This window comes from Hylobates moloch, unplaced genomic scaffold (assembly GCF_009828535.3).
Source record: "Hylobates moloch isolate HMO894 unplaced genomic scaffold, HMol_V3 SCAFFOLD_11, whole genome shotgun sequence".
NCBI lineage: Eukaryota > Metazoa > Chordata > Mammalia > Primates > Hylobatidae > Hylobates > Hylobates moloch.
In genome coordinates, this window is record NW_026652286.1 from 66308018 (window position 1) to 66321672 (window position 13655).

A 13655-nucleotide genomic window follows, 5' to 3' on the forward strand; every position below is an offset into this window, starting at 1 on the left:
ACACCACAATGCCTGGCAGGAAAAACTTGAAACAAAATACAAGCAAAACTGCTTGTTAATATTCCTATCAAGCTTGTGATCACTGGAAATATCCAGCATAATGAAGAAACTTAAAAATTTGAAAACTGTCTTCTAAGAGTATTTTACAAAAGATCCTTTTTCTCCCAATTCAGATATCCTTTCTCCACCTTCCCTGAAAAATGGTGGTTCTGCCTGTGCTTCAGCACTTTCAGTGTTGAGCCTCATTGCAGTGCACCGAATTCATCCATTATTGGAATAAGTATTGGAACCCTGCTACTCATACTAAGCAACTTATAATCTGCATGCTTTCACCACCAGTCAACTGGTGACTGGTTTTCATCTAGCAGTATGTGCAGTTTATCCTTCCACACATAAACATAACAGATTGAAAATAAGAATTACAACTAAACCACGTTTTATTTGGCTACTTTTGTTCTTGTTGTGTTTAGATACTTCTTTTGGAACATTTATCAGTCAGTGGCCCACATTTGGTAGCCCAGTCAACCCCTGCTCCCTTTAGAGAGGGTACAATTCTGCACAGCCCCAGCCAAACTGCATTTATATTTTTTGCCCAACACTACAAGCATTTAGGTTTGTAATCGTTGTGGTAGATACTTTCAGTTCATTGTCACACTATGTCATCCCCTCCCCAAAGTGGACTCCAGTATTTCTACAACTGAATGCTGGAGTTACAGAAGCCTAAGGAAATCTGATCTGTTGGTCTTTCCAAATTATTGCTTTTCTTCCTCCATTTTCACATTTATATACACTTGCAAAAAATGTGCATTATATACAAAATGTTTTTTTTTTCAAGTGTTTTAAGGCTATTTTGACATGTTCCTTTTAATTGTGGTTCACAGGAAACAGAAACTGGCCATGGTATAATGGAAGAACCAGAACTTACTTTAGTAAGCACCAGTGATAACAGTATTGCTGAAATGGATTTTGCAAATTTAACCCTAGAAGAGAAGAGCGAGAATGAAGCAAAAAGCTGCTTTCAGGTGAATTTAAGCATGCCTTCTATTTTATTCCATTACGAGCAAACTAGCTGATTGTCTCTTACAACTTATCAGAAGGTACTCATTGGAGGGAATTATGCTATGGATTTAACTAACCTGACACCCCCACCAGCTCTCAATTTGTCTTAAACCTTCACAATTCTGTCAACCACTGTGCATTTTCTTTTAATCCCCACTTCAATTTATGCCCGTCTCCAAGACTCTGGTAGAACTAATCTTATTATACAGCTAGTGTTAGGGTGCCAAGTTCAAAGTTTTACCTAAACTTATTCCAGATATTGAAAAATGACTTCAGAACAACTGGTAATTTTACTACGGTAGTAGGGAGGCAGTAAGAATAAAACTATCTGAACAGAGGCCTAGAGGTGTGAGGGCAGTGGAGCCTGAGTCCAGAAGTTCAAGACCAGCCTGGGCAACATGGCAAAACCCAATCCCTACAAAAGACACAAAAATTAGGCATGGTGGCGGGTCTCTAGACCCAGCTAAGATTGAGGCTGCAGTGAGCTGTGATCATGCTGCTGCACTCTAATCTGACAACAGAGCAAGACCCCTTCTTAAAAAAAAAAAAATTTTTTTTTGAGATGGAGTCTCGCTCTTTCACCCAGGCTGGAGTGCAGTGGCGTGATCTCGGCTCACTGCAGGCTCCACCCCCGGGGTTCACGCCATCCTCCTGCCTCAGCCTCCCACGTAGCTGGGACTACAGGTGCCCACCACCTCGCCCGGCTAATTTTTTGTATTTTTAGTAGAGACGGGGTTTCATCATGTTAGCCAGGATGGTCTCGATCTCCTGACCTCGTGATCCGCCCACCTCGGCCTCCCAAAGTGCTGGGATTACAGGCATGAGCCACCACGCCCGGCCTAAAAAAAAAATTTTTTAAGGTGAATAAAACATGCAACTTTCTTGCCATTAGGTGAGTGAGTTTCTGCCTCTTGTATCAGGAACAGAAGCCTCAGATTATCCAACTGTATCAGAACTTTCCATAGAAAAACCAAGGACAGCATCTACAGGTAAGCCTTGGATGGCCTCCACATTTGTAATGGAAAGTAGATACTTTGCCTATTTCTGTCATAAATTTATTTTCCCCCCAACAGAAACCCCTCGATGGTTTACACCTATACCAGGGAGCTTACAAGAAGCATTTATAAAGAGAAAAAAATCATTTATGGAGAGATCCCAGCAGAGGCAGAAAGAAATAAGGAATAAAATTCGTGTCTCTGAAAATTCTAAAATCAAAACAGTTAATGAGAAACCATCTCTAAGTATGTTGAAAAATGGTGCTTCTTCCTGTGCTTCAGCACTTTCACCAACCAACTCCCTTAAATGTTTAAAGCCTTGTGATTATAACTTGATTTCACTTTTCTTTCCTCAGGTTCATCTGTGAGTCGTCTAAAGGGTGTGATTAAAGTCAGAGCATCTTTTCCTGAAGACAGGCAGACTACACAGGCTCTAAGGCACCAAAGGGGTCTAAGGTAGGGTTTTGTTTTTTCTTAGTGATTTACTTTTTGCAATGTTTATCTCTAATTCTATATAAATTCTTTACAGATTATACAATCAACTAGCTGAAGTGAAACAACAAAAGGAAGAAAAAGCAAAACAAGAAGCTTATGCCCAAAACAGAGCAAGGGCAAAAGAATTCCATAAGGTGAGTGTAACTGAGGGGGAAGGACCTAATTTTTCAAGCATGAAGTACACAACTGAAACTGCTAAATTTTTATTCCTTCCACAGAAAACACTAGAGAAACTTCGAGCCAAAAATACATGCTGACTTTCCAGAAACAGTGTAAAGAGGTTTTTTTTTTTTAATTGTGTATATGTAGCATTAGACAAAATTATTTAAAGTCAATAAATTTTTATTCAAAGAACTCCATGTTGTGATTTCTTCCACTGTCCATCAAGGTCACTTTTGATCCTCTAAAGAGCTGGAGTCAAAAGATGTATCTTCAAGTTTGCCCTGAAAAAGAGAAGTTTTAATTAACCTTTAAAACTCTCACATGGCAACAATCATGGATTATTAAGTTTTATATCTCCTCGGGAAAACATAGCACCAAACATAGGAGTGCTATGGCATCCTATAGAGAACTTCCATCTTTGGTCACAGCGTTAAGAGCTCTGGGTTTCACAGCCTCATGAGCCCTCTTTGAAATGACCTATACAAATGTCTTTTCTAATGCATACATACCTTTTTAATGAAACTGATCCAGCTGTCCTGTCAGCCCTACATAACAATATAAAAGTAAATTTTACATTTCCAGAGAGAGATGATTGTACAGTTAGTGAACACGAATGAGTCCTAGAACGAGCCTGAGTTAACTCTACTACAAACTGCTTGGTTATTAGCAACCCACAAGGGTTACAATACAAAGGCAAAGCACATTCGCATGATTCAAGAGATCTAGAAGAATTTTTAAATCTCATTGATTTTAAAGAAAAATCATATGTGGTTCACATTATAATCAACTGTTCCCAATAAGCTGATTGCTAGCAAAGTAGCAGAGAGAAAACCTACTGGGAAATTTTTTTATGGTCATGTCCACAGCAGATGAGAAACTGCATTCTAAAAGCCTTGGTAATGACCATTATACCCTTGAGCAAATAACTTATGGTTAAGATAAAAACCATTACTTGCCATAATTACTTTGGCTTCTGTCATCTCCTTTTAATACGGATATACTGATGAAGACTTCAAAATTCACCTATGGAAAAATGTGTATTTCAAATTTATATTTACTATTAAGTACAGAAATCAATCTTTCAGAATGAGGTTGCTTAGGTTCCAAATTATCCTAAAACCCGGCACCCCAACTAAGGTATTGAAAATTCCATGCTTAAAATAGCTATTTAAACTAATAGGTATTTTTTAAAAAATCAATGATCCCATGCCCATTCACATCTGAATTTGCTCTATGATCAGGTTTCTGGTAACTTTTACCTTTGAGCTGTTATAATCTTCTGAAATACAATGGAATATTTAATGTAAATGGATGTTCAGAAAGGCCATTTTCATTCAGCCCATTCAGAGCAGTTGAACATTTCGCCCATCATCATAACATCATTAATAATGAAGTTTAAACACATAATAACATAAGTCTAGTCTTTTTTTACTCCTAAGTGGTGATAAATGTTGTAATAGCATTACTAGATAAATAAATGTAATAACCTAAAATAACATTTGGAGAAAAGCTAGTATTCAGCAAAACAACCTGCATGGCCTTTTAAGTAATGAATTAACTTACCAAGAATTTTTGGGATCTAATTTCTTCAACCAATTTACTTTAGGGTCCTAGAAGATGAATTGTACAAAGTACACTTATATTTTGACACCTGATCCAAGACACAGTCATGTACCACATTACAATGTTTCAGTCAATATATAGCATACAAAAACAACAGTGGTCCTATAAGAGCTGAAAATTCCTTATTACTTAAATGTTATTGTTTCTAATATTGAAAAGTCAACATTTTTCTCCTACATATTTTACTCATAAGCATGGCAAAATGTTACAGGTCGCATTGTCACCACTGCAATATGCATACTGTGATGGAAGCATAACCTGTCTCAATTTAGCCACATTAACTATTTTCGGACACCATGATCAACAGTGCCCATTCTCTAGAATGAGGCATTGTAAGTCTTTAAAGCTTAGTAGTGTATTTGTACAAAGTTCTTGTTATGCTGGCAAGGCCACCAATAGAGGGAAACAAGCAGAATCAGTAGAAACAGAGAATCTTACCTTTTTACTGTAGGTGGTGGGGATCTGCCTGGTTCTCAATTTGACACCCTGGAAAAAGAAAAGCATTGCTTACTATTTTAGAGTACATCAAACTGAACACTGAGAAACCTATACAAATACTGTATCAATAGAAATACCAGGTTTAACAAGCACAAAGCCAAGAAAACCAACGATGCCAGATACTGAATTTCTATAGCACTGACCTTTGAACACCCTAGCAGGTATAAACTGCTGAGTGCAGATACCATGCAGTGCAATTATGACTGAACTGTACAACTCGTATTCCCAAATTTGCAATATTGCTGAGAAATGCTTTCACAAACCTCTCAAATTCGAGTTCCTTTAACAAGTACAATAATTTGACCTTTTTTCCTAATTGCCACTGTAATAAGGAAGCTACATTAACTGCATTTTAAGCTGCAACTCTAGTCTTTGCCTAATCTTTGCCCAGTCTCTCTATAAAACTTACAGATGGTATACATGTAACTTAACAGATCAAGCAGACTACAAACGTCAAGCTCATTGTTGCTCAAACTGCCAGTTATGCAAAATTCTTTTAATGTAATTCATATCCCTATTGATTCAACATATCCACACAGGTTTACATGACTTTAGGATGAAATATGTGTAACTGCCAGTTGAATAACGATGCAAAGAATATAGGTAGTTTCATTTGGTAGGTATAGACATGCAGTCTCTTCATTTTCCTTCTCTATATGAATATATATATTGTAATATTTTTGCCAGTATCATACTAATTCTGTGTTATACATGAAATACTGGGATGGTGTACTTAATTTCTATTTCTCATCTTTTGAGTCCTTGATTATTGTAAGTTAAATATTTTACTTACCTCTCAACACGAATGAGTTCAAATCATTCATTCCTACAGAAAGTACCAATTAAAGATTTAGAAAGGATACATTTCCAGTTATTAAAACTAAAACCCAAGTATAAATTTAAGATCCAGTTTATTATATAGCCATATCCAGCTCTGTCAGAATTAAGTTTTAGTTCATGCCCGTATCACTCAGCAGTTGAACAGTTAAATTCATCATCTGAACTGTAATCCTATTTCCCAAAAAATTATACTGTCACCAATTAAAACTTACCTAAGCTATCACTCAAGAATGGTACAGATGTGTGGAGTATGCCAATACCTAAGGTAAAAAAAGTAGATTATCTGGTTTTTCATAACGTTTAGTAACTGTCTTTTTTCAAACTTAGCAACTGTCTTAGTAACTGTCTTTTTTCAAACTTTTAGCAACTGTCTTGTAGTTCCTGCCCACAGATCTAACAATAGTCCTGTGAGTAAGGTAAAACCACAGAGTTACTCTATGAGGCGTTTCCAACGATGTGCAGGCTACAGGAAAAGCCCCATCGGGATAGACCTCAACCACTATTTACAAGGTTTTGATTTTTTTTTTAAGACACAGGATCTGCTGTGTCTTTTAAAAACCGTGTGATTCTTGCTGAATCGCTTGAGCCCAAGGGTTTGAGGCTAATTTTAATTCTTGGCTCAAAATTAGTTGTCATCCATGATAAAATACAGGAATATAATGTGCCTGTAAGTTATGACTTTGGCATTATATAACTTTTAATCAAACTCTATATCATTCAAATTTATGAATTCTTACAACCTGTGTAATCATTTCTTTTATTATACTCTATCTTGCATTAAACCATAAAATCCTCTACCTCATTTTAGATTGTGCATTAATTCAAAATAATGCCGTAGGCTTCAAGTAGGAAATCCAAAGTTCTGATTATTGCTACAAACTAACAAATTCGGGACCCTCTAATGCTTGCAACTAAAATGAATCTGACACACCACTATAAAATGTGTGAATCTAGGATTCTTCTTTTCAGAAATCAGTATAAGTGGGAATTAAAAGCATGGCAGAAATGTCTCTGAATAAAATGAAACTTGCTTGCTCTGACAACATACTGTTTCCTACACATAAACAAATATGATGTGAAAACTCATATTGAGACATACCTTTAACTCCAGGCACCATGTTCTCAAGATAAAAGCCTTCAAAACAAAAAGCCATTGTATATATTGTCAACATGAAATTGGAATACAAAATACTGCTGAGGATTTCCCTCATATCCCATGCTGTTTATCTATTCTACAGTCCTAGAATCAATCTTTTTTTCTTGAGACAAGGTCTTTGTTACTCAGGCTGTAGTACAGTGGTGCCATCAAAGCTCAGTGCAGCCTCCAACTCTTGGGCTCAATCCTTTTGCCTCAGCCTCCCCTTTCTGAGTAATTCCAACTACGGGCACATGCCCCAGTACCCAGCTACTTTTTAAATTTTTGTGGAGATGAGGTGTTTCTTTCTTTCTTGCCCAAGCTGGTCTTGAACTCCTGGTTTCAAGCAATACTCCCACCTCGGTGTGGAGATTGTAGGCTTGACCCATTGCACCTGGCCTGGAACCAACCTTTATGGCTATCAATACTCCCATCAATCAACTGTCTCAGGTATCATAATATCCCTTCTTATATGTATCAAAACTCATACTGAACAATGAGTTCTGGGTTGCAAAAGAGGATTTATTTTTTGCACCTATCCATAAGTCTTTGTCCACATTAAACAAAAACATACATAAGTGCAGTCCCAAAATGCACTACATAGCAGAGTAGTCAGCTCTATTGTGATCAAAATAATGAACATCGGGGTAATCACTGGTTCTCCCCATGTGTACATGTTAAATAAATGTGTATGCCTTTCCTTGAACTAAAAAAAAGTGAAAATGGTAGTTAAAAGTATTATTAGGCCGGGTGCCATGGCCCAACGCCTATAATCCCAGCACTTTGGGAGGCCAAGGCAGGCGGATCGCCTGAGGTCAGGAGTTCGAGCCCATGGTGAAAGCCTATCTCTATTAAAAATATAAAAACTAGCTGGGTGTGCTGGCTAACGCCTGTAATCCCAGCTACTAGGGAGGCTGAGGCAGAATCGCTTGAACCCGGGAGATGAAGGTTGCAGTAAGCCAAGATTGCGCCATTGCACTACAACCTGGGTGACAGATCGAGACTCTGTCTAAAAAAGAATAGTATTAAAGATACTCAAAATTTGGGAAGGGAAATGAGGTTATTACAATACTAAGCATCTGACAGGTCACCTTTGTCATGGCTGAACAAAGCTGAGATAAAATTAGAGCATTTCAAATACCCTCTTCAAGATGGTTGGGTGTCAAGTTACTTAATCTAAGATTTTCTTTTCAAAATTAAAATCACTACACTTCATTGTTTCAATACTCACAGGACACCTGTAAGCTCTTATTCAGAAATCAAATGACAATTTCTCAAATTTTTCTATGTATTTTCTCTGGTGTTTTAATGGTTTTTTTCTAATTATTACTACTTCACAAATTTCTTTCACAAACTTCTTCACTGGGTTAAAATTTTTTTTTCTTGCTATAAAGTCCTGGGTTTCAGAATTTCTTCATCACCAGACTGGTACATATATCCACATTTATCTTTATTCATTTCTATGAAGTCGTTTTTTCTATATGCTTCACCTTTGACATTCATGATCCTGTCACATTTTCAGGCCTCTCTGTCCAGTATTTTTGGGTTTTGTAGCTCTCTTTTTAGACAAAGCAGCTTCTTCAGTAATATCCTCTTCTTCTAAGTATACACTCAGTCTTACAGGGAATTCAGAACTTACTATGAAACTATCCCCCTGCATAAAACAAACAAAAATCATGGATTAAGCAATAACTCAAATGGTTTAGTAATTACATATAGCTGAATGCCCTGGATTACTTCAGATAACCTAGAGACTACATATAGATGTTAAAAATCCAAATTAACATCTGCTTATTTTTTCATTTGATATCCTAACTAGCAATAATACGTATCAGAATGCTATTTATTATAGTACTGAAAACCCCATGTTATCAAGTCTCTAAAAAATTATTTTCCTTCTTGCATTTCCTGCAGTAAACTTATACAGCTTTTCAAAAGTTAAATGAAGTGTAAGAGAAAAACTAAATACAATTCCTTCTGTACCAACCAACTCCAGCCTTCCCAAAATGGAACAGGAAAAAATTAAGTTGCTTACTGCCAATTTGATATCACATTCGTTATCTTCAAGATGTGTTGCATCCTCATCCTCTGCTCTGTAATATTAAAATTTATCATCACTGAGATGACAGAATCTTCTATGACCTAATTAGTTGTATATTCCACTCTGAAATATAACTGTAACTGCAATGCTAGTCAAAGCAAACACAAAATTTTGAGAATTTTGTGTTCTAGAGAATTCTAGATGTATTGTGTGCCAAGCTTGGCTCAACTGTAATAATCCCAGTTGTCATACTCTGTATCTTTGTTCATTATTTAAGTATAACTATATTAAAGGCAAAATATGAAGCAATTAACATAAAAATTTAATTTATAACCTATTACCAAAGTATTCCATATGATTCCACTTACGCTGACTCCTCAATAGGAGAAATGGATCCATCATCATCCAAAAATTTATATCTACGACTGTCAAAATCTTCATTTTCTAAATCTTCACCAACATTCATTTGTTTCAATGATTCTTTCAGGTGGTGTTCATACTTCAGTTTTTCAATATAGTTAAAAAATCCTCTTGCAACAGCTTGCTATATATTAAAAACACCATAAGTATGTCAAGATTTTTCTTTCACGACCCAGCAGGTGCCTATGTTCAAAAAGGGCAATGCCCCCCCTTAACAAAGACTCTGAATTTGCTATCTTAACTACTCCCCACTTGTGGACGTATCAAATACTGATTATTAAAATTCACATTACAATTATAAATTTACCTAAGCTGGTACCAAGGAAAAGTGAAGTACATATCTTGTCATTTCTGGGACTTACTAAAGGCATTTTAAAATGTAAAAAGAGGAATAAGATTTCTAATGTTTACTATAATCACCTTAAAGAGATTAACTGAAGAGATTAACATGTATTAATCCTCCCAAATAAAATTTCAGGTTTTGACAAGGGATCATAAATTCTGCATTCATTCAACATACAACTCTCAAATATTTAAAAAAGTCTACTCCTAAGTATTAGTGTATTTTTCAGATAATTGGCTTAGAAACATCCAGGCCTTAAGAATATATCCACTGAACATAAGGCATGTGTGGTTTTCATTTAGGTTACTGCAAAAGTAATTTCAAGTTATGTGAGCTTTTATTATCCCCACTGAGTTTTAGGGTTGTGTTTAAAGACCTGAGATGGGATGAGATCAAAGGATTTTATACAAAGAGCGTTGAAGCACTATCTTTTAAATCTGGCAAAAGTGTAGTTATATAAGAGATACAAGTCAAGATTCAGTTGAAGGATAGGGTGGACTTTAGGGGTAAGTCAGTATAGAAGAGTATCAAAATTGCAGACAGTCTGTTCCCAGTATATCCGAGACAATTCTAAATTGGCCAACAAATCATTTTGGCATCTGAGTTATGTGTAGCCATGTATGTAAAATGCTGACTCACCTCAAACGTTAAAATTTTTCTCCAAGGCGGGTTTTTTTCATTCTCTGATTCTAAAAATGGGAAGCCAGATCCTCTGCTTCTAAATTGTTTCTTCTTATCTATTAGTGAGTATATAGGATTTCTCCTTCCTTCTGGTCTTCCCCTTGGTCTTCCTGTTGGCTGGTACCTCCTCTTTTTCTTTTTTTTATATCTCTTTTTCCTGTTCTTGAATCTTTCAAAAATAGCTTTTATAGTCAATGGTATTGGTTCAAAAGATGAGTCACTTGATGAATCACTTGCGTGAACACTTTCAGGTGTACGAACAAATTTTCGAATGGGGTTTCTTTTCTCCCGTTTAGGTGAGTAAGGGATACACTGAGTTTTAAATAAGCTGCTATCAGAAGAGTTATCACTAGAAAAATGGGAAAAAAAATTAATTTCATCTTCCTTTCTTACTGCTTATTACCATTAATACCCAGTCCCAAATGTACATTTCTTCCAAAACCAACTCAGAAAACATGCCCAGAATTAAAAATTTTTTAAAGGATGGGCTCGGAACCAGCCAGCCTTTCTGCTGACCATCCTATTTAAATAGCCCATAAAGCTACAGCTCTTATTAAAGAGTTTTGTAGACATCATCTTGCTGTCACCCAGACTGGAGTGCAGTGTTGCAATCACAGCTCACTGCAATCTCAAACTCCTGGAAACTCCAGGGATGCTCCTGCCTCAGCCTCCCAAGTAGCTAGCTAGGACTAATAGCATGCACCACTATGCTCAACTTAGAAAAAAAACTATGTATCTTTCAAGACAATGTATGAGCTCCAAAAGGCTGTATGGTTCGGTTCACTGCTAAGAGCGTCTGAGTAAAACAAACACAGCCTACCCAGTCTGGAAGAGATGCTAATATGACCCAAAGAATACATTTTTTCTCGAAGAATGTGTCCCTTTATAATATATTCACATTTTGAATTTAAAGTATTTGCAATGCTATTATATCAATCTATATAACTAGATAAACTTGGAAGGTCAGTGAAATCTAGTTTTCCTTCTTTCCCAATTCCTGAAAATTATCTTTACTGTCACTCATTATATACAATAGTTTCTCGTAATTCAGATACAATAAACATGATTGAATCCACTCAGTTCTCCAGTAAAAACCCACTCACCTTCGATTTGCAAGTTCCACAGCATCAGATGTCACATGGTCAAGAGAATCTATTCCTGATTTATCCATCAATTGCTTTGTTTTAAACAGTTTTCTGAAATTATGAAATTTAGTAAATATGACAAAGCTTCCCTAAATATTGACACATTATCTACTACAGTGTTGAACATGGTCAGACTATGCCAATGATTTTAGGCAAAATCATTTACCAAGGTTAAGCTTTTTATCCATTTCAGATCAGTTTCTTTAAAAAGAAATCCAGAAATTTTATTCACAGGTTCTTTCAGTTTTTACCCTCTAAATGTATCCAATGCAACAAGATCTCAAAAAAGTACTGTCACTTCCAACAAAAGGATCTTTCAATATAAGTAAAAAATGTAGTTTTATCATTAGCCACATATTTTAACGTACAATTACCAATACAGTATTAATGTACAATTAAAAGCCATTTTCCAAGATCAAAGGGGGAATTCCTAAGGCAAAGTGTGCCCTATATAAACCAGGAAAAGGATGTCCAATCCATAAACCATTTTAAACTCCTAATCACCTCTCCATTATAATTCCTAGATTCTTCATTCCTAGATTCATTTAAGTAACTGAACTTTGTCATACTGCATCTTTGCCATTATTGGTGGAAACTGACAAGTTCTGAATTCTCAACCTTTTTCAATAACTATCATAATTCTTGTGTCTTCATCCCCATGGTAGAGAGTATACAACATACCAAAAAAAAGAAAAAGATTCCTTCTTCTGAGCTAAAAGAAAAAAGAAAAACAGGTTGGTCTAGGTGGCTCAGGCCTGTGTAACACAAAACTTTGGGAGGTCCAGGCGGGCGGATCGCTTGAGCCCAGGAGCTCAAGACCAACCTGGGCAACGTGGTGAAACGCCGTCTCTACAAAAAATACAGAAATTAGCCAGAATAGTGGCGCACGCCTGTTGTCAGGAGGCTGAGGTAGGTGGAATACCTGAGCCTGGGAGGTGGAGGTTGTATGTAGTGAGCCTCAGCAACACAAGGAGACCCTTGTCTCCACAAAAAATTCTTAAAATCCTGGCTAGGTGTGGTGGCCCGTGCCTTTGCTCCCAGCCACTCGGGAGGATCGCATGAGCCGCGGTGGAGGTTGCTGTGAGCCGAGATTGCACCACTACACTCCAGCCTGGACGACAGAGCAAGACCCTGTCTCAGAAAGAAAAAAAAAAAAAATAGCCATGGCAACAAAAATTAAAGATAACTACTTATTTCACTATTGTACTTGCCTTAGTCAATCTCTTGTCTCATTCTGTAGCTTCTTGGGAACTGACATGAGTCATTACATATAAATCCTAGGATGAACTAGCAAAATATTTAAATACAAATATTTAAAATATAAAACGATAAGGTCACCAAGAGCTCAGATTTGTTAAATGCCCCCTCTGGTAATTTCCTGGTAGAACGTCTTACTAGCTTTTTTAAGTACAAGGTTCTACAAAGTCATTAAATATCGAATGCTCAAAAACGGAACTCAACAAAAATTCGCCCCCATGCTTTAATGGTTATACCTGTGGTTAATTTTTTTTAAAAGTAGGGATTATCAAAATAAAGCTAGCTCAATAATCACTTTTTCGAAGTGTTTACTTGGGTGTCGATGCCACCGCCGGGATTCTGCAATTCTTAGAGGCCACGTGGGCAGAGAGCGGCGCTTTACCCGGAGCTAACGCTGTGACCACCAGCGCCTCTCACCCGGCAGCGCCTAACCTGCAGAAAACCGGCGCTTGTAATGGGTACCTCACATATGAAGGTTAAATCACGTAATAAAGTTAAACTTGTCCGCAACACGTTTTAACACCTCCATCCCAAGATATAATGAAGCCCGTACACACTACAACCACGTTTGTGTGGGACTCATACCAGCTGCGTGGCGCGGACTGGCCTGCAGCCGTGATCCCTTCACCCTCTTGGCCCGACTTCGGAGGCTCGATCCTCCGGACCAAGGCAGGGTCCCCGGGAAACCCCAGATATGCAACGCCTCCCCCGCCCGCCAGGCTCGGATGGCCTCGCCCTCTTAGCAACCTACCTAAAACGGCCTCACAGTGGGTGCAACCGCGCACTTGCTGCTCGTAACCCAGGCCTCCTCGGCCCAAAACCCGCGACTGGCGTGGTGCGTCAGTCCTACAGATCTGCACACACCACCCTCCCGACCAGAGCCCTCCAACTCCCGATAACCAGCCGACCTCCTCCAACCGTGCGGAAAAAAAGGATGGGCTATTTCCGCGGCCCAAGTAAT

The 13655-nt window shown here is 37.5% G+C and overlaps 2 protein-coding genes and 8 non-coding genes across 28 annotated transcripts in view; 1 reads left to right on the top strand and 9 right to left on the bottom strand.

Annotated features, from left to right (window-relative positions):
• CEP295 (centrosomal protein 295) overlaps nucleotides 1–2903 on the top strand; it is a 69065-nt gene extending 66162 nt beyond the window's left edge. For 8 of the 13 annotated variants that reach the window (XM_058424478.1, XM_058424479.1, XM_058424484.1 and 5 more), the window contains 5 exons: nucleotides 882–1022; nucleotides 1952–2300; nucleotides 2411–2510; nucleotides 2584–2683; nucleotides 2768–2903. In XM_058424478.1, coding sequence (XP_058280461.1) covers nucleotides 882–1022; nucleotides 1952–2300; nucleotides 2411–2510; nucleotides 2584–2683; nucleotides 2768–2806 — 729 coding nt within the window. In that variant the 3' untranslated portion in view covers nucleotides 2807–2903. Of the gene's footprint in view, nucleotides 1–881; nucleotides 1023–1951; nucleotides 2301–2410; nucleotides 2511–2583; nucleotides 2684–2767 lie in introns of those variants that run through there. The other 5 variants (XM_032167153.2, XM_058424482.1, XM_058424483.1 and 2 more) reach the window with 3 other exon arrangements.
• Nucleotides 2904–2909: 6 nt separating this feature from the next.
• Nucleotides 2910–13629, bottom strand: TAF1D (TATA-box binding protein associated factor, RNA polymerase I subunit D). Of its 7 annotated transcripts, none has more exons than XR_009208763.1 (11): nucleotides 13446–13618; nucleotides 11396–11488; nucleotides 10251–10641; nucleotides 9217–9392; nucleotides 8843–8900; nucleotides 8298–8461; nucleotides 6772–6807; nucleotides 5626–5658; nucleotides 4773–4820; nucleotides 3221–4321; nucleotides 2910–2992 (listed from the first exon to the last, which is right to left on the bottom strand). XR_009208763.1 is itself a non-coding variant. In XM_032167162.2 (6 exons), exons 2-6 carry the CDS (start codon nucleotides 11461–11463, stop codon nucleotides 8318–8320), a joined length of 837 nt encoding a protein of 278 aa, XP_032023053.1. In that variant the 5' UTR covers nucleotides 11464–11488; nucleotides 13446–13629; the 3' UTR covers nucleotides 6816–8317. The 7 variants fall into 7 exon arrangements, 1 of the variants encoding a protein (XP_032023053.1); XR_009208761.1 differs by having other exon boundaries at nucleotides 5626–5932; XR_009208762.1 differs by having other exon boundaries at nucleotides 5885–6807.
• On the bottom strand, nucleotides 3058–3190 carry LOC116477551 (small nucleolar RNA SNORA25). The gene has a single exon (XR_004250518.1). It is a non-coding gene; the product is annotated as a small nucleolar RNA SNORA25 (small nucleolar RNA).
• Nucleotides 3497–3617, bottom strand: LOC116477557 (small nucleolar RNA SNORA32). The gene has a single exon (XR_004250523.1). It is a non-coding gene; the product is annotated as a small nucleolar RNA SNORA32 (small nucleolar RNA).
• Nucleotides 4021–4093, bottom strand: LOC116477549 (small nucleolar RNA Z40). The gene has a single exon (XR_004250516.1). It is a non-coding gene; the product is annotated as a small nucleolar RNA Z40 (small nucleolar RNA).
• Nucleotides 4535–4664, bottom strand: LOC116477552 (small nucleolar RNA SNORA1). Its single transcript, XR_004250519.1, has one exon. It is a non-coding gene; the product is annotated as a small nucleolar RNA SNORA1 (small nucleolar RNA).
• LOC116477550 (small nucleolar RNA SNORA8) lies at nucleotides 4890–5028 on the bottom strand. The gene has a single exon (XR_004250517.1). It is a non-coding gene; the product is annotated as a small nucleolar RNA SNORA8 (small nucleolar RNA).
• Nucleotides 5765–5836, bottom strand: LOC116477572 (small nucleolar RNA SNORD5). Its single transcript, XR_004250537.1, has one exon. It is a non-coding gene; the product is annotated as a small nucleolar RNA SNORD5 (small nucleolar RNA).
• LOC116477559 (small nucleolar RNA SNORA18) lies at nucleotides 6038–6169 on the bottom strand. The gene has a single exon (XR_004250525.1). It is a non-coding gene; the product is annotated as a small nucleolar RNA SNORA18 (small nucleolar RNA).
• Nucleotides 7265–7390, bottom strand: LOC116477562 (small nucleolar RNA SNORA40). The gene has a single exon (XR_004250529.1). It is a non-coding gene; the product is annotated as a small nucleolar RNA SNORA40 (small nucleolar RNA).
• Nucleotides 13630–13655: the final 26 nt, after the last annotated feature.